Raw genomic sequence first — 22,440 nt, forward strand, 5'->3', positions numbered from 1 at the left:
CAGGAGATGAGAGAGTCTTTACAAAATACAAAAGGCCCTTTGGCTTTCACACGTAGCCTTATATTGGTGATTAATCATGCCAGCCTCTCTTTGCCTTTCTCTAATTCAAAGTGTGAGCAGCAACCACCCCATTCCATTGGACTTACGATTGCCACCTCCCTTAAACATCTCAAATGCCCAGATCCTGTACCCGCCAATGCACGGCCTCTTGGCAGTCTGGGAAAAATTTTAATGGTCACAGTGAAAGTTGTAATTTCAGGGCTACCACATGTCTGGAGCCATCAGCACTCCCTCCCTTCCCCCCCGCGTCTAGAGATGATATTCTCACTGATAGCAGGCCAGCTGGTGACCCATTTAAGAATCTTCTTCCTTGGACCATTCCTGGCACCAATCAATAGTTTTAGTTATGCTTCTCCGAAAGACAAACTCTGAGATAGAGCCTTACATGGGACTTGTACTGGGGCTGTTCTCGTGATCTCTACCTATAAGGAAGGAAGAGAAAAAGGAGTCCGTGGAGGGAGCAGCTGACCTATGATGCGGTTGGGATAAAGGCCTCAGGCAATCCCATGGAGAGTTCTGGAGCTGGGGAACATCAGCATCGTCCTCATCAAGGCCACAGGGTGAGCCCCTGGATGCAGAGGGGGTTTGGCTGTGGGCAGGGGCGCTTCCTTCCCCACGGGCCATTCTCAGAGAGGGATTCCTGGCGAGACACCAAAGGTCAGCAGTCCGAGCGGCCGGGGTAATGAGTGCCTCAGTCCTGAAGCAAGAATCCTGGCTGCACGGCTCCACACCCACTACCAGCGCGTGTTGAGTTCCTGTGTCCCTAGTAGGCACCCATGAGCTCGGCTTTTACCGTCACACCCTAGTTACTAGGGATCTTGGGAAAGTCCTGGGTTCAGTTAATTGTTGCGATTGTGATGGTTTTTCCTAAAGGAGTTCTAGATAATGAAAGCGACGAAGGAGCAGTGATTCACCGTCTACAGAAACATTAAAACCCACTTTTGACAGGTAAAATAACATGAAGGGAAGGAAAGGGAAGGGGAGGGGAGGGGAGGGGAGGGGAGGGGAAAATAGCATTTGTTGGTGCTGTTCTGTTCATTTTCAAACACACATGCAGTCACACACACATATAATTCACTCATATATAATTGTGAATCATAATTATAACCCCCTCTCACCACCCAAACATAACAAACTTTGCATTTTAAGTTGCAGGCAACAGCCATAGACGGTGAGAGGCCACTGCTCTGATCCTGGGATCCTCTAAAGCTGGTTGAAGGGCAACAAGTAGCAAAGATGTTTCTGGATCCTAGGAGGTCTGCTTCTTGCTCATGGAGTTGGGAGAATGAAATGACATCGCACGGGCACGGTCACCGATGCATTTGGTAAGGCCCACAGTCCCTTCCCTGCAGTCCAAACATCCCAGAGCTAGGAACACTGCCAAGTGTTTTTGTAAATCGTTTGGCATTAAGACTTGGCCTGCACAGACTGAGGCTATTGCCAGACCTTGGTGTGAGTAGATGATGTTTCTCTCTTGAAACAGTGATGTGTTCAGTCATCACATGGTCCTTCTAGGTTCCCTGGAGGTCTGACATTATATACAATATATGCACTGTATTAGCGTTCTAGAACCCCAAATTTGTGAATCCCTAAACACATCCGGCTTTCAACATGTATCTGGGTCTCAGATAAGAATCTGTGCATTTGCCCTCGTTGGCTCTCTTTTCCTTCCCCTTTTGCTGTGTGTGACCCTCTTCTGCCTTCCCTGGACATCACGGGCCAACTTGGAATACAGGCTACGCTTGATCAGGCGTCCTCTGGGTTTTTCAGCACCTGCTATGCACCTCGTCGCACATTGTTTGGAATGCCTACGATGTCCCTGCAAGGGATTTGTAACTAGCCCTGTTGTAGTTGAGGAATCTGAGACGGAGAGTAAGGAAGTCCCTTAGCCAAGGTCAAGAACTACCGAGGCAGAACGAGAATTGCACTTTAGTCTCCCCACAGCCGCTGCTCTGCTGCACCCCAGCCTGGGATTTAATTAAGGAAACACTATCTCTTCAGGGGTACTTAGTACTCGTCCACACACTGCCCCTATGTCCTGAGAGGCAGGGAAATGGAGCGCAGTGGTTCTCAAAGTACGATCCATAGACCCCTGGGTAGCCCTGAGAATTTTTCAGGGGGTTTGCAAAGCCAAAGCTATTTTTATAATAATATTAAGATAGTACCTGTCTTTTCTACTCTTGTGCTTTCATTGGGTTTCAGGAGAGTTTCCAATGTCCACATGGTGTGTGTTCTACAACAGACAAAATGCAGAAGCAGATGTAACAATCCAGTTGTCTACTGTTAAGCTGGATGTAGAAGATATTTGCCAAAGTGGAAAATAAATCCACTCTTTTCACTATGGTTCTTTTAAGGAAGTACAGTTATTGTTCATAAAAACACAGTAATGTTACCATGTAAATAATAGCTTTATTATTTTGAAATTAATTAACATTTCAAAGTTTCTTGGTCTTAATTTCCAGCACAGTATGTATCCATAGATGTAACTACCGAAAACCAAAGCTCCACAGGGTCCTTGATACTTTTAAAAAGGGTAAATGGGTTCGGAGACCAAAAGATTTAAGAATGGCTAGTGTAGTGGTTACAAGCACAGACTCTGGAACCTTACCAGCTAGATGAAATACCCCAGCTCTGCCACGTAGTAGCTAGGGAACCTTCTTTGTACCTCAGTTTCCCACCTAGAAAATGGGGATATTTCCCATCTCAGAGACTCGATTGTGAGGACTGAGCTGACACATTGTAAAGTGCATACAACAATATTTGGCATTTAGTAAGCTCTTTGTTTTAGCTTTTATTCCTACTTAATTTTTACATATTTTTGTGTTTATTTCCAGGAAAAATTCCCCCAAGTTTTAAGGCGAATAAAAAGACTACATTACCAAATTATCCAGGTAAGCTTCATGCACTTGAATTAGAAATAGGAAAAATATTCTGCAAGGAGAGTCATGTTTCGAGCATAAGTGTTTCAATAGTTTCTATTTACCGTCAATTTAATATTCTCATTCCTTGGGCACTAAGCATTATAAAAATCTCTTCAGAAAAACTCAAATCCCTTACTCTATTTAGAGTCTATTTTCTGCATTTGCAGATGCTAGGTTTAGAAAATGAGTAATCTCGGGCAGGGCAGCATGTCTGAGATGCATTACCCCAGGTGAAAATGGTAGTTGGAGATAGAATACCAAATGTGGTGATTAATAATAAAACATGAGGAGGCAATATAAAATGCCTTGAATCTAGGATTTAGAGGTCTTATTCAGTGAAACAAAAATGGTAGATTTCTTTAAGAAACAGATTTGATGTTTTGAGTAGTTTTAATGCTTTTATTTTTATTTTTTTATTTTTTTTTTAACATTTATTTATTTTTGAGACAGAGAAAGACAGAGCATGAACAGGGGGAGGGCCAGAGAGAGAGGGAGACACAGAATCCGAAGCAGGCTCCAGGCTCTGAGCTGTCAGCACAGAGCCGGACGCGGGGCTCGAACTCATGGACCGTGAGATCATGACCCGGGCCGAAGTCGGACACTCAACCGACTGAGCCACACAGGCGCCCCTTAATGCTTTTAATATAGTTTTAGGCATACACTAAACACGCATTCTCTTCCTCTAAAAAATGAATCACGTTGGGGCGCCTGGGTGGTTCAGTCGGTTATGCGTCCAGCTTCGGCTCAGGTCATGATCTTACAGTTTGTGAGTTCGAGCCCCGTGTCGGGCTCTGTGCTGACATCTCGGAGCCTGGAGTTTGCTTCCGATTCTGTGTCTCCCTCTCTCTCTGCCCCTCCCCAGCTCACATTCTGTGTCTCTCTCAAAAATAAATAAACATTAAAAAAATGCATCATGTTTACTCTGCAAATAGTTTATATTAGAAGTTCTTTTCTTTTTTAGATTTTTTTGAAGGAGCTGTAAAAGTTTGACTTTGCCGAGCATAGGGACCAGCACGCACGAGGTGGAGGGTTTCCCTTGCTCTGTCCATTACGATGTGCACCACAGCTGAGTCCCAATATAACGCCCTGGGCATCCAGCTTCCTGCACGTAAGAGCGAGGGGAGAGGTGGGATGGTGGGGATCGATTTAAGTCAGTTCAATGTGTCACCAAAGTGTAAAATTCTGTGACTCAAGCAGGCTTGCGTTTTTCAGCATAGACAATAGAAAGTGATCACGAGCAGCGTGACCTTGGGCTCTTCTGCCTGAGATTGCTCAGCTGGAGAATGGCAATAATTATATTTACTTCTTACGGGTGTTGTAAAGATTAAATAAGGTAAAACAATGTACATGACATCCTTGCCCTTAAAGACATATTGACAGGAAAACTCCACCATGAGGTGGTTAAGTGGAAATCAAAAGAGTCAACCAAGCAAAACGTGTGCCAGTGTCACAGGGAGGCGTTCCGGTTACCACTGCTGCGTCAACTGAGTGGTGTCAAACAATCATTTTCTTACGTTCATGGCTTCTGTGGGGGAAGAATTTTGGAAGGTCTCACCTGGGCAGGTGCCGCTGGGGATCTGCCGTACGGTTCCGACCAGACGTCAGTGGGTAGCACCGTCTCCTGAGACTCGATCGGGCTGCACATACAAGATGGGGACCTCAGATGCCAGCAGGTGGTGCTGGCAGCTGACTGGGACCGTCAACCAGAGCACCTACAGTGACTTCTCCACGTGGCGTGGGTTTTTCTATAGCGTGACGTCCTGGGGAAGTCAGAGTTCTTCGATGGTCAAGTGTCCAAGGAAACAAAGTGGGGGCTGCATTGCATTTTACTCTCCTGCGAAGTCAGCCGTGTCACTCTTGCTGCAATTTATGGGTTATGAGCAAGTCATTGAGGCCAACCCGGCTTCAAGGGAAGGGAAGAGACGCTCCCTCTGCATGGCAGGACTGTCAAATGATTAGGAGACATGGCGTCAAGTTGCCAACTAAAGCGTTACTTTTCGGTCTGTACTGTCTCCAAAAGAATATAAAAGAGACAATATTGAAAGTATCAACTTAACAAAATTCCAAATGATCACAAGGCACCCTTTCCCTGTCTCCCTACCCAACCCCGCAGGAGAGAATTTAGCTCACCTCACTTTGAGAACAGGGACAAGAGGGAAGAAAAGAAACAGCAATTGCTAATCACATCTTAAACAAATTTGCCTTATGCCATGTCACACTAGCATGGTCATGGGGTCCTACACTATTATAAACAAGGCTCCTGTAAGAGAAACTCACATTCCAGGATAGAAAAGGTAGATTTTCTTTCATGGGGGTAAACACTTATTTATGCATGTATATACTATGTGTAACATTAAATTCTATGTATTTCTAGGTTTAGAACAAGATTCTTTTCACGGCTGGCTGGAAATTTAATGGGCTTGTGTAAACATTTATAGCCCGACAGGGGCTGCTCCTTAAGACACGACGTTGTGAAGATTCCGTTCGAGTGTTGCAATATTAAGAATGCTGTACCAGAAATCACCATCTCTGGTTTCCTTTGGTGTCTCCCTAAACAAGTGACTGAACTTCCCTGAATCTATTTTCTCATCTGTAAAATAGCGACACTACCTACACCCCACAGCCAAGAAACAAAATGGCGCACGAAAGCATTTTATACTCCATAAAACACACACTCACACTCTGCAAAACAGAAAGAATATACTGAGCCTGTGGCTAGTCTGCAGATAGGCAGTGCGATGAGCAAAGCCGCCAGGGGCTTTGGTTACACAAATGAGGAAAGAACAAGGTTATGCTCTCTCCCTTTTGATCCCAGCCTTGATGTCTGAAGCTAAAGACAGACGAATCAACTTGCCAAGGCCATCTGGCCATGGGGTAACTCCCAGGAGGAGAGCCCACACAAGTCATGGTCAGCCAACCACCACAGCCAGCGCTACCTTGGTACTGATGAGGAGCCTTTAATGTGATTTTCCTGGTATCCACTTTACCTTTAGACAACAGACTTAAGGATAAGGGGCACTGAGGAGAAGTATCTATCCAAATTTAGATTTCATAAAGATTTGGGGCACTTGGGCGGCTCAGTTGGTTATGCAGCTGATTTCAGCTTAGGCCATGATCTCACAGTTTGTGGAATCGAGCCCTGCGTTGGGCTCTGTGCTGACAGCTCAGAACCTGGAGCCTGCTTCGGATTCTGTCTCCTTCTCTCTCTGCTCCTCCCCCACTCACACGCCGTCTCTCTCTCTCTCTCAAAAGTAAATAAACATTAAAAAACAATTCAATAAAGATTTACTTTTTGGTTAATTTGGATGAATTCTGAAGTCAGTCAAAGGAAATGCATGGGTGAAGGGGGTCAAAGATATAAACTTCCAGTTATAACTCACGGGATGTGATATGCAGCATGGTGAATATAGCTAATAATACTATACTGCATATTTTAAAGTTGCTAAGAAAGTAATCTCAAAAGTTCTCATCGCAAGAAAAAAGGTTTTATGACTATGTATGGGTGATGTTTAAATTTTTTCTTTGCCCTCCCTCCCAAAGGCAAATAAACTGTCTTTTATAAAATTATGATGTGGACAGAAGTGGGAGTTTTATAAAATTCTGATGTAGATAGAAGTGGGAGAGAGCTGTTCCACAAACCCCAAATCAGAGCTAAGAAGGGATCTCTTGAAGCCTGGAAGCAGATAAGTAAATGGGGGCAGTATTTTATGGGTCAGCAAACATACTGTCCTGTTTGCTCCCCACAGGGAAAACACCCCGATGTTCAAGGGCAGGGATGCAAAGAAGGTACACGGACCGTGCCGGGCTGGTGTGGCAATGGGGCTGCAGACAGCGGGCGTCGGCAGCAATGATCTCAGCTTATGCTGAGTGACAAAGTGTGGACTGAGGAACAAAACTGACACAAGCTACAGCCCAGGAGCATGTGCATTCGCTCAAGTAGAAATTAAAAACATACCACCCGTGAAGCACGACTTCTCTTGCCTAGGATACCGATTTCAAGATGTGTCAAACACAAGAGAGTGGGTACCGGGGCGAGAATGTTAGAAAACAGGATGAGGGAGCAAAATTAAAGACCAGGGAGTCCTCCACTGTCAGTGAACCTGTGTACTGAGGAAGTAGAACGAATTCAACTCTGCGTCCAGAGTTTACAGAAAAAGGCCTGCATCTGGCAAACGAGGCCCAGTGAGTACCTGGTGGGCAAGCTCATTCTCCTGGCGTCCTGAACTCACCACAGGAAGACTACGGCTCCAGCAGATCGCCGGCCAGCCTCAGTGCAGCAGGCCTGCTAAGGGAGAACTTGAACACGGACTCGGCAGATTTATTCACCCCCCCCCACCACAACCTGTGAGGTAACAACAGCTCATTTTACAGATTTACCCAAGTCGCTTTTCTCAAGTTACGAGGTAGCTCGATGGGTTTGAATTTCGTGTTTCACTTCATTTCCGATACACGACTGCCTTCCCCTGAGCCGCCTGAACAGAGACTCTCTTCGTATTAAACCCCGAGGTCAGTTTTTTTGTCTAAAACAAGATCTAAACATTTTACATTTCCTTTCTTCCTCATCTAACTACTCAAATAAAGGCAGCCCTGGATACTGAGTCTGAGTGCACAGCACCGTCATTCTCTGCGTCTTCTCACTTAGAAAGAAAGAACCTTTACAGCCAGCCAATGACATGTTGTCTAACTTCATCTGGACACAATGAAAGCGACCTCCTCCACACCACGAGCCACGACACTTTCAAACAAGTGACATTCAACTTAGCTGCTCCAGGATCTTCCAAGCCCTTACTGAAGTCCCGGTGCCAGGACGTGGTAAGCTACCCCGCAGCCAATTAAGCCAAGTGTGGAGCAGACGAGTCACCCACGAGTTTCCCATGTGAATCCGACAGGCAGAGTCAGGTAAAAGCAGAGGCAGTGAGACAATTACTAGCCAGTAGTTTGGGTCCCAGAGCCCAGCAGAGACACCACTCACTTTGTGAAAACATAACCTGTGAACCCTGTCCAAAAATGACATTTAAACGCCAATGAGATTCTGACTTTTATTACCAGGTCAGAACGGATCAAGTACAGGGAGAAGTAGCAGCAAACAGGGGCTGTCACACAATCCGGTTCCCCTGGCCCTCGGGCAAGGACACCTGTGCAAGGGACAGACCACCCAGTCCTTGGGCAGACACTCAGAACCTCACTTGGGGCCTGAAGTGCATCTGCTTGGTGGCATTGTTCTTCATTCCTGTCTTCAGCATCCACTTTGACTTCATCCTTTGGACATATTGCATGTCTCGCTCACGCATCAGAGCAGCTCCTGTGGCTGGAAAGGGGACACGTGGCAAAGGCTGGTTATTTGTGATCAGAAAAAAAGACAATCTTGGGGCGCCTGGGTGGTTCAGTCGGTTAAGTATCCGACTGCAGCTCAGGTCAAGATCTCATGGTTCCTGAGTTCGAGCCCCGCATCGGGCTCTGTGCTGACAGCTCGGAGCCTGGAGCCTGCTTCGGATTCTGTGTCTCCCTCTCTCTCTGCCCCTCCTCTGCTAGTGCTCACTCTTCCTCCCTCTCTCTCTCTCTCTCTCTCTCTCTCTCTCAAAAATAAATAAACATTAAAAAAAAAAAAAAAACAACCTTTACAGAGAAGCTCAAAGCTAGTTTGGGTGAAACTTGGTTCTTATATTTAAAGAAGAGCTGCTAACCTGAGGTCTCCATGCAACGGGCGTGAGGGGTTATGCGCACCCAGAACTGCACAGAACCTGTATATGTATTTCTCTGGAATTTCTCTGGAATAAGCCTCTCTAGTTTTCGTCACCTGGAAGGATCTATAAGCCCCAGGTAAATCCCGCTGACCAAAGGTGATAGAGAAAGACGGAGACTCTAAAGTGAGGCAGATAATAGTTCCTGACAAAAATAAGATGCAGTCAGTGTCTGCTGGATTTCAGCGGCCTCGCGGCTCACAGGCAGCCACCGTGAAGGAAACCACGCGTATATGAACACCGTGGCATTTAACACGGACTTTATCTGCCCAGGGCTTCCCACGCCCTCCCAAGGGAGCTCTCCTTTGTCCTCTCCCCAGTCCTTTAGTGGACCCGTGTTCTCCCTGCAGATCTAAGGATAGGACTCCATGTTAGCAGACACATCAGAACAGATTTACAGAATTTCATACCGATGAGGTTTCAAAGCTTAACAATTCCGGTGGCCTGCTTTATTCTGCTCTTGTTACCTTTTCTATGGGAAAACTACAAAAAGGAGCGACTGCCGGCCTTTATGACGTCCACGTACTACATCATACATGCGTTATGACAGTCAACCCACACAACGCTACCAGGTGGGTCCCCTTATGATCATCTCAGTTTTATAAATGAGGCAACAGAGGCTTCAGTTACTTAAATTACTCCTGCTCATCATTTAAGAACCTCTAAGTATATCAGGTAAGTCATGTTTGAATCCATGGCTTAAGCAATTTGCCCTCAAGGATACTAGTTAATTCCTTTGTATAACCTCCAGGATAATTTCAATCTTTGCTCATTACTAAGTACTCATGTCTATAACTATTATCTGTATTCTGTTTTGGAAAGTTACTGTGCCAGGAATATGAAGTTTTTAACGAATGGAGCTTTGGGCTTCTTGCCATAATCAAGTAATAATGGAAGCCCCCTGAGCCAAGAAGTTAAGTTTCCTCTAGAGAGGATCCACAAGGACAACATAAATGGGAAGGACTTCATCCAAGCCCGTTCTTGTGATCCGAGTTCCCAGGCTGGTCCACGGTCGTATCAACACACCTGTGTTGCCGGTCCACCCCAGGGCTCTGTACTGCTGGAGTATCCGGCCCACGGCCTTCTGATTCTTAGCAACAGCCACGGTTCTTGACAAGCCAAATCGCTGTTTGTAGTATCTCATCAAGGAGCGATGACCCACTCTGGCACCTGTTTTTCAAAAAAAAACAATCTTGAAATGCTGAGTTAGATAGTTTTTCAAGGTAGAGCTACAGAGCAAGGACTTTCCAAATCAGACTTCTAAGGGTATCTAGCTGGAAAATGGAGAAGCCAGAAGAAAAAGTGCTCTATCTGCTAAAGAAAGATGAAGTAGCATATTAAAAAATGAAGTAAAGACAGAAAATAAAAAAGTAGAGGGATTTTTTTAAAAAAGAGAATGGCAAGTCACTGTCACGTGAGATCTCAGCATCCTGTACTTACATACTTATAGACAATATGCCTCTCCAGAAATTTACATGGCAACTCTTACTGATATGGGTAATAGGGCCCTAGGAAAGAGGTAAGGGACTTTAACTTGTTTTTTAATATAAAGATAAAGCACACAATAATGATGTTTAAGTTTAAAAGCCACGGTCTAGGTCTAGAACAAGAATCAATCCACCGTTCTTTTGCTTAAATTCTCCACGGTGGTGGTTCTCAAACTAAGATGATTTTACCTCCAGGGACATTTGGCAGTGACTAGAGACATTTTTGGTTGTTATAGCTGGAGGGGGACTACTAGCATCTACTGGATAGAGGTCAAGGATATTAGAGGACATCCTACAATGCACAGGGCAGTCCTCCACAGCAAAGATTTACTTGGCCTAAAAGGTCACTACATTGAGAAACCCTGCCCTGTTATTTTCTAAATGATGGAACTCACCTGGTGAGCTACAATTTTAAAGGATGAGTCAGCTGAGTTCCCTCTCCAGGTTGGGCTTATCCAGAAGGATCTGGTAAAACTATGCAAGTCAATCACGCTTTCAGAGGGGAATGACTATGGACTACGGAGCCTTTTATAGGAAAAGTGTGCTGACCCTTAGGCTCACAGCAAGTGAAACGGAAGGGGACAGGCTTCAGTGAGGGCTAACTCCAGGCTCCGTCAGCGCAGTGGCTCTCAAAAGGTGATCCTGGGACAGTGGTGTCAGCCTTACCTGAGAGCTTGCTAAATACAACACTAAATACAATTCCCTCACAAGAATATTAATCAGGTGCCTTCCCAGACAGATGTATACATGTAGAAATTCGACAAGAGCATATACACAAGGCATGAAACAGCTATTTCCACTGAAAATGAATAGAGGAAATATGGCTTGGGAGAACCACGTGTACAGCTGCTAGGAAAGTTTTACATTGATCCAGACCGTTCATTTACATGAAAAATTCGGTCCGGTTATTCTAAGTCCCTACCCGTAGGGCAAGCTACCTGGAAAACAGTTTGCTTGCTACACAGATACGGAAAAGTAGTTACTGTCATGACTGTTTTTGTGGTAAGAGAAAGAAATGCAGAGAAACCTTTCAATTCAAAGATGGTTTGGTTTTTGGTTACCAGTATGGATGAACACATGTTTCCTTGAACCTGGCTCTTCTGGTGGCCTCAGAGTTAACAAAGCTCCTAAACCACAAGAAATAAGACGCAGCCAATGAATAAAGACTCAAGCTTAAACGAAGGCTGCTATGGCAGGAAAGCCTGTTATTATAATTTTCTACTTATAAGAACAGGTCAGGATGCTCCAGGTCTGCAATGCTCAAAATCATCACATGACAGTGCCGGTCATTAGTACAAAATCAACCGACGTATTTATAGTGATAAGCAGCATTTGGACAAATATGTATTATTGAAGAACATCCTTGAAAAGGTTTCATAACTCAATACCAAGGTTTCTGACAGCCAGCGGGGGAACTGAAAACACATAGATTAGAGCTACCCCTGCCCTGTGTCAATGACAGTGAGTACCTGACATTAAGCCCCAAGAATGTGCCAAGAGCAGCTCGACTTGAAGGCCCTATCAAGGAAAACTATTTTTAGAACACAGTGTGACTGCCCAGTAAATAACAGATGGGTTCCGTCTTAGTTATGGTAAAGCCACAATCTGTCCATCTACCTTTCATCGTAGCAATAACCACTTATAAAACTGTCCAATCCTACAACTGAAGACATTAGACAGTGGAAAAGAAAATATCTCCAATGGTAATTTTCCTAAGATTCATTATGTATTCCCGTGGATCCACCAACAGTTTCATCTGGCTACTCAGCAGCTAACTGGATGTGTCTTTGACACCAACTTACTCCACGGGAGCTGAAGAACACTAAAGCAAACTCAAGGAACAGAGCCAGACCACCGCCTTTGCAGTAAATGCTCACAGTGCCCTCTACCGGATGCTCTTTGTCACTGGCTCTGGGATCATCTCCTTGATCTGAAATAACCAGATTGAAGACATCACCACTACTGCTTTTGAAACCAGTTCAAAGCAGACTCTACCGAGTGTGGTTGATGAAGTATCACCAAGCTCTCCACACTAGAATCCTTCCCGACTTAGCTTCATGCTAACATCTTACGCTAACAGTCAAGTAACCGAGCATAACTGAAAAGGTTTCTGAATGCTAAATTTGCTCAAAGACATAAACAGGTGATTGAATATACTGCTGTAATACTGCTACATGTTTACAGTGCTTATTCAGAGATCTCCCATTCCCTTGGCTCATTACAAAACCTCCCAAACCAGTACTAAGACAGGAGGGCAAACCAATGGAATATAAACCATCGTGTCTCACTGTAATGAGGATCAACTGAAGGAGGACTAATTTTTAATATAAGATGATGGAAGTATGGGTGACATGAAAGGCAAGATATCAGTATAGCTGGAAGAAATTTCATAAAAATACTAGCAGTTTCTGATTCACTAAGAAAGCTATGTTTTGCTATTATTTAACCAAATTCCATAATAAGGTCTTAGCAATCAGCCACTAAGGAAGATCCATGAAGGTACAGAGTAACATATATTAAGATATTTTTATTAGAGGCTCTTAATCCTCTCCGGGTCACAAGTGCTTTTAAAAACTATAGCCTTCGGGCACCTGGGTGGCTCAATAGGTTAAGTGTCTGACTTTGATTTCACAGCTTTGAGATCGAGCCCTGCATTGTGCCCCACGTCAGACTCCGCACTGTGTGTGGAGCCTGCTTGGGATTCTCTCTCCCTCTTCCTCTCCTGTCTGCTCCCGCATGGGAGGGAGGGAGGGAGGGAGGGAGAGAAGGAAGGAAGGAAGGAAGGAAGGAAATAAAGGAATAAAAAACTACAGACTTTACCCTGAAAAACTGTACTTAGCTGTTCAACTTAAAAAGGCGTTCATGGCCACACAGGTGACTCTAAGACTCTGCACAGCCTTTACCCAGGAGAGTACACACACTCACAGAAAAAAATGTGTACGGCCTGGTTAAGAACCTGTGGGGTAAGGTTATCTGGCTGTTGGGTTAGGTCTTTCCTGAGTGTGTCTAAAAGTACAGTATTTCACACTAACACCAAACCAGTTACTGTAATTTACTACTTCCAAGTCTGATATAAAAAAGTTGTCCTGGGGTTTATTATCCAGTACTTTAAAATAATGTGACTCAGTAGGTAGACCAGTAGCACTGAGCAAGGAAACCCTGGCTCTAAAGACCAGGGAAGTTGGACCTTCAAATTAATCTCACGCCACTTCCTTCTTTGAGACACCTGGGCAGCTCAGTCAGTTCAACATCCGACTTGACCTCAGCTCAGGTCATGATCTTGTGGTTCATGAGTTCAAGCCCCGCGTTGGGCTCTCTGCTGTCAGCAGAGCCTGCTTAGGATCCTCTGTCCCTCTCTCTGTCCCTCCCGTGCCTACGCTCTCACTTTCTCCTTGGACTGCACGATGATGTAGAGACAAAGCAACCCGCTGCACAGTCCTGCAGACCAATGATTCCAAGCCACCGGGGCCCCCTCTTAGCCCACAACGGTTCCCTCTGCCCTGCTTCTCCTACACTATGGCAGGACCAAGGGAATCAACCTTGCCTTCCTTTTAAAGTCGCCTCCAGGGGCGCCTGGGTGGCGCAGTCGGTTAGGCGTCCGACTTCAGCCAGGTCACGATCTCGCGGTCCGGGAGTTCGGGCCCCGCGTCGGGCTCTGGGCTGATGGCTCAGAGCCTGGAGCCTGTTTCCGATTCTGTGTCTCCCTCTCTCTCTGCCCCTCCCCTGTTCATGCTCTGTCTCTCTCTGTCCCAAAAATAAATAAATGTTAAAGTCGCCTCCAACCTCTCAGTCACTAAGTCAACAAACATCATCTGGCTCATGTGTGCCTGAGACCCTGTGGTGAGATGGAAGAAGCAATCTTTTTTTCAAAAGTAATGGGGGAAGGCAGGCAAGCAAGCCAGCACTTACAAAGCAGTGAGAGAAATGTTACAACAGATTGGCAAGTGCCCCAGGAGCAGAGGAGACTCTCCATACTCAGGGCAGGAGCTGAGTTCAAAAGGGCTTATGGAGGGGTGGACCCGAGTCTTAAAGGACAAGTAGCAGTAAGTCAGAGGCATCACCCATGCAAAGACTCAGAGGAGGGAAACTGCAAGTGGGTAGGTAAAGGAATAGATACCTGGAGCAGGGGGGAGAGGGCAGCAGCTAGAGAACCTAACTTACCTGAAAAACAATGGCTCCCCCTGGAAGAATTCCAGAGGGAAAAAGAAAACAGACTGGTTGTCTTAAGAAGAATGTGCGAAGTGGTTGAACAGAAATCAGATTGCAGATGGCCATTTAGGAAGCGGTAATGGTGACATAGACAAATGTTAAACAGGAAACAAAGAAGAAAAATATGAAAGGGTTGTTTAGGAATTGTACTTCGTAATCGCTCCAGTGTGGGAGACGACCAAAGAGAGTATCCTAAGATGATGCCTATTTTTGGCTTTGGTTAATCTTGGAAAATGCAATCATCCTAGGAAAATGTGTTTTCTAGATTAAAAAATAAAAAAAGAATCCCTAGTTAAGTTTCAAAATTCTAGGTTTAGATGAAAATTTCTCTCAAATAGACTCTATTTCTTAAATAGGCTATGCTCACTGTTGTGCATATTTTGGTAGGTACCAGGCTACAGTTGATGCAAACCGAAGCCACCATTCATAGTGACGTGCCAGACATTGCTTGACAAGGGATCACCTTATTCAACTCACTCAAAGAGTGTTGTAATCTCACTCTACAGTCAAGGAAGTGGATGCTAATGAAATAAGGAGCGAAAAAAGATGGTCATAGTCTTAGAAATGAAGTTAGGAAGCTCATTTCTGATGTAATGTACTGGCATTTTCACCAGAGGAAGACTAGAAGAGGTTCTATGTGATATATCTAGGCTGGTTTTGCTACTGTTTATTGCACAGGCCACGACATTGTGCATTCCACACCTTTCTTATCACTGTAAGGAGACCTATATCTTCAAGACAGGCTCCGCATGCCCTTTTCTTCTACTGTCATACTCTAAAGCTGTCCTTAGCCTTAAAAGGTTACTATTCTGAATTAAAGAGGGCTGTCTGTACCTAAGCAGTGATACTCCTTGTGAAAAGCAGTAACGTAAGATGGCTTCTTCCCCCCAGTCGTGTCCATGAGCAGGATAGCTGCTCCTACGCAGCATCACTGCAAATCTCCCAAGGCAGGGTGGGGGGAGTGGAGAAGGCTTCGCTGACTGGTCTATGATCTTGGGTCAGTTACTCCACCTATCTAAGCTTCGGCTGGCTCACAGGTCGAATAAGGATAACAGAATCCAACTCACTGGCTCCTAAAGATAAAATAATGTATCCACCTACCATGCTAAGTGCTCAGTAAATACCACGTATTATTAGGATCTTGTCAGCTCTTCTGTTCCATTCCCTTTCCTTCCCACGGGTCTTCTGTAGCTTCTCCCGTTCTTATCAGCTAATCACAACATTGTAAACAACAGCAGATGCTTCTCATATTCATGGCTTTTTCTCCTCCCACCTTTTCATACCTGGGATAAATCCCCACCTGGGATAAATCCCCACCATATCAGTCAAATCCTGTTCCCTAAAGTAGAAGGCAGAACTCAAACTCCGAGCCTCCCTGCCACAATTAGAAAATAAACAGGAAACTGGGCCAGGCGCTGTCAGCCCGATACACCCGTGCCAGACTACCTGGAAGTCTGAGCAACGTGAGGAAACAGGAATCAGTTCAAAGAATAAGAGTACGGCCAACATTAACAAGAGAAACCTAAATGAGGCAATAATAACAAGAAAGAACCAAAGAGAAAATGTCTATGTATCTGAAAGGAGATGACTGATGAAAGCATTCAAAATCGTAACAGAAGTGAGCAAAAGCACTGATCTAATTTAAACAAAACGGCCAACACAGAGCTAAGTGGAGACCTTCATTACTATGTACCTGAGAACATAAAACTGTAACGACTTCCCCCAGTACGGAAGGGAACTGATGGGAACATGCCTCTCTAATCATCTCACCCGCGTTATGCCATCTTTGCCAAACATACTTACCAGAAGGCAGAATCAGCTCCATGGTTTCATCATCATATTCTAATGTCTTTTCGGAGGGTAAGTCCTCAGTCCCATCAGGCTGCCCCCCTTCCGTGTAATCTGGGTAGCTACTCCTGTAACAGCGGCATTAATAATGGCATTAATAAAAAGACTAGTACCTCAAATTTGACTAAAAGACAAATCGTGTTTGCAAACCGGCAAACCCACTGGCTACCTAAGCGCAGGGAACCAACCGCTGCAGGCACGGCAAGCTGAAACGTTTAGGAGGAAAGCCAACTTGGTCGCATCCTCTGTAAGACAGAGTGTGCAAGTGACCCATAAACTCAAGATGGATCACAGACCTAAACGTAAAACACAAAACTCTAAGAATGACTACAATATAACATGGGAGACAATCTAGATGACTTAGGGTTCGGTGAGGACTTTTTATGTGTACCACGAAAGGCACGATCCACGAAAGGAATAATTGGTACGATGGACTTCACTAAAATGAAAAACTTCTCTGGGAAAGACAGTGTCAAGAGAATTACAATACAAGCCACAGACTGGGAGAGTATGTTGGCAGAAGACACATCTGATAAAGGACCATTATTCAAAACATGTAAAGAACTCTTAAAACTGAGTGATAAGAATATAAACCAGACTTGAAAATGAAATGGGGCAGAGACCTCACCAGGCACCTCACTAAGATATACAGGCTGCAAATAAGCATATAAAAAGGTGCTCCACATCATGTCATGAGGGAAGTGCAAAATAAAAAGAGATAACACTACACACGCTTATTAAAACAGCCAAAATCCAGAACACTGACAACATCAAATGCCGGCAAGAATGTGAAGCAATGGGCATCCTCACTCATCGCTCGCGGGAACACAAAATGGTGCAGCCGTTTTCTGAGACAGCTTGGGGGTTTCTTGCAAAGCCAAACATACTCTTCCCGCAGGATCCGCAATCGTGCTATTTCGTATTTATCCAAAGGAGCTGAAAACACGTCAACAACACAAAACCTGCACACTGATGGTTACAGAAGCTTTATTCATAATTGCCCCAATGTGGGAGCAACAAAAGCGCCCTTCAGTAGCTGGGTGGATAAATACACTTGTGGTACATCCAGAAAACAGAACCGTATTCAGTACTAAAAAGAAATGAACTATCAAGCCATGAAAAGAAATGGAGAAAACTTAAATGCACGTTACTAAGTGAAAGAAGCCAGTCTGAAGAGACAAGGAGGGAAGAACAGGCGGAACCCACAGGATTTTCAGGGCAGTAAAACTACTCTGTATGATACAATAACGGTAGACACGGGTCATTATACATTCGTCCAAACAGAAGATGTACGACACCAAGAGTGAACCCTAGCGTGAACTACGGACTTGGCAATGATGAGATACGAATGTAAGGTCATCACTCAGGAATGTACCACTAGTGTGGGATGTCCACAACGAGGGAGGCTATGTATGTGTCGGGGGGCAAGGGTTCTATGGGAAATCTCTGTACCTCCTGTTCAAATTCGCGGTAAATCTAAAATTTTCTTTATAAAAAAAAAAAACAAAACCACAAATGACTGAGCAAATGGCCTCCAACTGAATTCTTTCACCTATTTGTTTCTCCGTAGGAGGGAGGAGAAGGTAGTGCTAGAGATGCTGCTCTCCCGAATTTAGCCATTCTAAGACAACTTCTAGGAGAGTGCCGTCTGAAAAGATTCTGTGACCACAGAAACTTTCTGTGCCTGTGTGTCCAAAAAAGTAGCTACTGGTCACATGTGCTTTTAGGCACTGAGTTTTGAAATGTAGGTAGTGCAACTAAACAACCGAATTTTTACGTTTTTAACTTGATTTTTAATCAACTTAAATAGTCCTATGAATGCACCTAGTAATTACCATTATTGGACAGTGCAATTCCAGAAGATTCTTTATGTTCGTAGACATGTTCTCAAATACACATAGAAAATAAATTAGAGAATTACACATTAAAATGTTAGTAATAAGACAGATCACCCAATCCCGATAAAGAAGCAGACAAAAGACTTGATCAGGCACTTCACAAGAGATATCCAAGTGACCAATTAATACAAAAAGGTCTTCAACTACATTAGGTAACATCAGGGAAACGAAAATTAAAACCACAGTGGGATACCACTCCATAGCCACCGACACGGCTGAATGAAAAACTTCTCCTCGATGACGAGAGTGAGAAATCAGGAGGAAAATGCAAAAGGGTAATTTCAAAGGCTAGGACTTTTCTGAACACATGTATCTGGAGACGGTGGATATTTGGCATGGTAATTACACACATCTGCTTGTTTAGCACACCTGTGCTAGGTCCTAAGTATCATGACACTACAGCTGTTCAAAAGTGCCTGCCACAGATTCCTGGCATCATGCGTGAATTATCCGACTTTCTAGTTAAGGGTGAGCCACCTATGGGATAATCTCACCATCGAATGCCTGGGACTGGCCTAGTTCAGCAACCAACTCAATTCCCTTAGGAGACAGCCTGTGATTCAAGGACTCTCAGGGAAACCAAAACATGAAATCTCACTTCAGTCCCTCTGTTCACAAGGGGGCCGGCAAAAGTGACCTCCTAATCATTTAAACCACCGATAAAGAAAAAGAAATTCTCAAGTCAGACAAACTTCAGTTTGGACCTGAGATCTTCTCTTTATCAGATCTCTTTTATTAGATGTGTGGGCTCAACTCTTAGTTTCTTATCGACAAAATGACACGGAACAGTCCCCCACATGGAAGTGTGAAAAGAGCCGTAATGCATATACGGCACATGCATCAGGCACAGGCACACCACCATCAATCAGGTTCAAGTGTGATGACCCCACCTGGCTTCACATTGCACACGACAGACTTACCTAAAATCATAGAAGTCTGCAAATTCCAAAGCAGCATCACCGTCCGTGAAGAGCTTACAGTGGCTTTTGTCATTCATGTGTGCCTGTACAGCTTCCGTGGAGTAGAAGGATTTCCCTTTCTCATTGCACCACAAGCAAATCTTCCCAACGCCAACTTTCTCTCCTGGAAAAATAAGTGGAGGACAAAACACAAGGGCAGCTTTCTGCGGCCAGCTCAAAGCTCACAATGTATATCCGCGATTCAAAAAACATGCATCAAATTTTTGATCTTTACAAAATAAGCAGATAACTAAATCAAACGTCGATGAGAAACAAAAAACGAAATGTTCTCCTAAAACTTGACCCCCAATAACGTGGCATTTGCTCATTAAAAGGAAAACTACTGTACTTACCCAAGTATTTAATCAGTCCCTTAAGATCAGAAAGATATTCTATGTCGGGAATAAAGAAGCTGTGGACTTTGGTCATATGAGCCACATTCTTCATGAGGCAGCTTGAATGATGGGGGCAAAATAAGCAGTCCGTTATGGGGATAGCACCGCTGAGGGGGCCTCCCCTAGCCTCCCCCTCCTCCGCATCCGGCTCCTCCGCCTCGTCCATTGGTTCAGCATCCTCACATTCCGACTCCTCATCAGAATCGATATCTTCCCAGTCTTCAAGGCAGAGAGTTGAAAAACAAAGTTAGTTTAACAAGGTGGTAACTGCCGGCAAAGAAACCACAAAGACTCCCAAGCATGAGGCAGAGCAGCCTTCCGTTTGGGCCTGGAGAATGCCACTTGCAGGACAAACCCTCTTTCACGATCTCGACGTTAGCTAAAGTTACACGGACAAATCTGTGGCGCTAAAACGTTCCCTAAGCTTTCTTTTCCAGCATGCAGGAATCTCCTTGTACTTCCTTCCTAGGCCTCTACCTACACAATCAGTAGTAACAGGACGTGCCACGAGGGCAGGAAGGAATAAACAGCTCGTAAAACGGAGGAGGCTCCAGCTCCACATTTCAGGTTAACCCCCGCATTTTGAACCCCTCACTTTGCTGTCTTAACTGAATTAAGTGCGAAGCCATCATAACTAGAAACCGAGCAGAATCACACACCTTGCCGCAGTTGGTGTGCGCGGTAACACGCCCCCCCCCACCCCATGCGTGTGTTCGATGCCTTCTCCTTCAAAACGGAAGTCATCAATTCATTCTACTATTTATTAAATAACTATTTATTAAATAACGCCCCCGATAAGCTTCCAGGCCCTGAATCTACCACAGTTAACGAAACAGACAAAATTGCCTGCGGGCCTGATGCTCCGACAAGTCACTTGGGAAAGGATCTCAACCACCCTCACTCGTCAGTTTCACCTCCTCCCCGCCCCCCGCAACAGAGCCACTACCTTCTTCGTCGAGGTCCTCCTCCTCCTCACTCTCCTCCTCCTCCTGCTGCTTTGCCAACTTCTTGGCCTGCTGTTCAAACCACTGGAGCCGGGGAGGTTTCTCGGCCGGGTCCCGGTCGTGAGGCGCACGTCCTCCATCAGCCACCGCCACGGGACTCCTGGGCTCCTCCTCCGGCGCTGAGGGGGCCTTCTTGGGAGACATGGACGGCTGAGCCTTGATGGCCTGCTGGATGGCCGCGTTCATGGCATCCTTGTCCACGCTGTCCACGCCCAGGCCTTTCTCCAGGTTCTTTTCGTTCATCATCTCCACTTTCCGGTTCACGGCCCGTACGGCCTTCTTCTCCAGCTCCAAGTGCCGCCGGGACTTGAGGTGGTTCTCGTAGGCGTTGAAAGAGGCAAACTTCTTACTGCAGACGGTGCAGTAGGTGGCCGTGCCCTTGCTCTCCTGCTCCGCCACGGCCCGCTGCGCCCGCACCCGCTCCTGGAAACCCTCGGCGGTGACCGGGGCCATGTCGGCCACTTTGCGCTTCAGGTTGTAGCGGTGCCAGTCCGTCTTGTAGTGGGCCCGTTGCACCTCCGCGTCGTCGAACGCCACCCGGCAGGTAATGCAGGTGTACGTCGCCATCTCCAGGGCCGAGATTAGAGGCAACCAAGGCAGAAGTCTAGCGACGACAGCTTGAACGCCACCAGACGCTCAAACCTCTACTCGCCTCAGAGCTCACAAGAAACCAGAGGGCCCGCTGGCTTCCAGCCTCGATCTGTGAGGAGTTCCGGCACACTAGGGAAGTTATGCTCCGCTGGGCAGGAAGTCCCGCCTTTCGATCTGTAGCTACGCCCCCGCCGCGGGTCCCGGAAGACAGGGAAGGCCTGTGACAAACCAGGCCCCGCCCAGTCGGCCTGAAGCGGGTACTGATTGCGTTATTCTGAAGTGGGTGTTGATCAGAGCGGCAGGAGCTGGATGTTGATTGGGCCAGCCAGAGGGGGGTGTTGACTGGGCCTGCCTGAGGTGGATGTTGATTGGGCCAGCCTGAGAAGGGTGGTGAGTAGGCCAGCCTGAAGTGGGTGTTGATTGGACCACTCAGAGGAGGGTGTTGACTGGGCCGACCTGAGGTGGATGTCGATTGGGCCAGCCAGAGGTGAGTGTTGGGTCCACGGAGGTGAGTGTTGATCAAAAGGCGCTGCGCACCCCAGGTGACTTTCCGTGGTGGTTGTGCGGTGTGAAGTGACGCGATGAAGGCGACGGCTGCGCGGCAGGGGGAGGCACGCAAGACGGGGGGGGGGGGGGCCGGGGGGGCCCGGTAGCCACGCGAAGGGCGGGGCCTCTCTGAAAACCGCGCGCTGCGCTCTGGCAGCTCAGAAAATGGGTGTCCCTGAAGCCGGTAGGGGCCGACCGCCCGAGCGCTCGCCGGACCATCCGGAGTCCCGGGAAACCGGAGACTGGAGCCGGAGGCTGCGGGAATTCGCAGGAAAACCAGAGGCCGGGCCGGAGCCTCGGGTTTTGCGAGGCGGCCCCTTCCAGCCGAGGGCGCAGGCGAAACGCTTGAAATGCAAAGTTTGCCTGCTGGGAGCGCAGCCAAGCCGCAGGCCTTGGAAATGTAATCGGAGCCACCCACAGAGGTTATCGTCAGTCCAATAGCAACCACGTTTTTAAAATGCAAAAAGAAAGGGTTCTAAGATCTAACGCAACATATACACAATTTTGTCATTTGGACTTGTACTCAACCCAAAGGATTTAATGAGAAATTTTACATTTCGTCTGTTGGTACTAGATCTTGGGACTTTGGTGTGTATTATTGCACAACAGCACATGGCAGGGGCCAGCCTTCTCTGATGTGCTCAATTAACTGTGGCCTCGTGTGCAACAGCGCGGGTCTAGGAAACGTGAATGTTGAAGGCTTCGGCTCATTGTTCAAGATGGCTCATTGACATGCTGATAGCAAGAGGCTTTGGTTCCTCACCTAGTGGCCTTTTCCAGT

General features: G+C 46.1%; 1 protein-coding gene and 1 long non-coding RNA gene across 2 annotated transcripts; one reads left to right on the top strand and one right to left on the bottom strand.

The window, feature by feature from the left end:
- Positions 1–818: 818 nt before the first annotated feature.
- LOC121042877 (uncharacterized) lies at positions 819–5,458 on the top strand. The gene is made up of 3 exons (XR_005796507.1): positions 819–1,385; positions 2,895–2,951; positions 5,356–5,458. It is a non-coding gene; the product is annotated as an uncharacterized LOC121042877 (long non-coding RNA).
- Positions 5,459–8,006: 2,548 nt separating this feature from the next.
- On the bottom strand, positions 8,007–21,246 carry ZNF622 (zinc finger protein 622). Its single transcript, XM_040494268.1, has 6 exons — positions 20,465–21,246; positions 19,477–19,737; positions 19,085–19,247; positions 16,222–16,334; positions 9,749–9,892; positions 8,007–8,289 (listed from the first exon to the last, which is right to left on the bottom strand). The coding sequence occupies exons 1-6, from the start codon at positions 21,087–21,089 to the stop codon at positions 8,156–8,158; spliced, it is 1,440 nt and encodes a 479-aa protein (XP_040350202.1). The 5' UTR covers positions 21,090–21,246; the 3' UTR covers positions 8,007–8,155.
- Between the last annotated feature and the right edge of the window lie 1,194 nt (positions 21,247–22,440).

This window comes from Herpailurus yagouaroundi, unplaced genomic scaffold, assembly GCF_014898765.1.
Source record: "Herpailurus yagouaroundi ecotype Mexico unplaced genomic scaffold, PumYag 29, whole genome shotgun sequence".
In the NCBI taxonomy this organism is placed as follows: domain Eukaryota; kingdom Metazoa; phylum Chordata; class Mammalia; order Carnivora; family Felidae; genus Herpailurus; species Herpailurus yagouaroundi.

What these genes read in the sequence shown, in the direction of transcription:
- ZNF622 (XM_040494268.1), bottom strand. Translation starts at nt 21,089, where the DNA reads ATGGCGACGTACACCTGCATTACCTGCCGGGTGGCGTTCGACGACGCG. An exon ending in GGGACTGATTAAATACTTGG is followed by an intron (nt 19,248 to 19,476) that starts GTAAGTACAGTA and finishes TTATTTTTCCAG; the next exon opens with GAGAGAAAGTTGGCGTTGGG. An exon ending in GCAGACTTCTATGATTTTAG is followed by an intron (nt 16,335 to 19,084) that starts GTAAGTCTGTCG and finishes CCGCTGTTACAG; the next exon opens with GAGTAGCTACCCAGATTACA.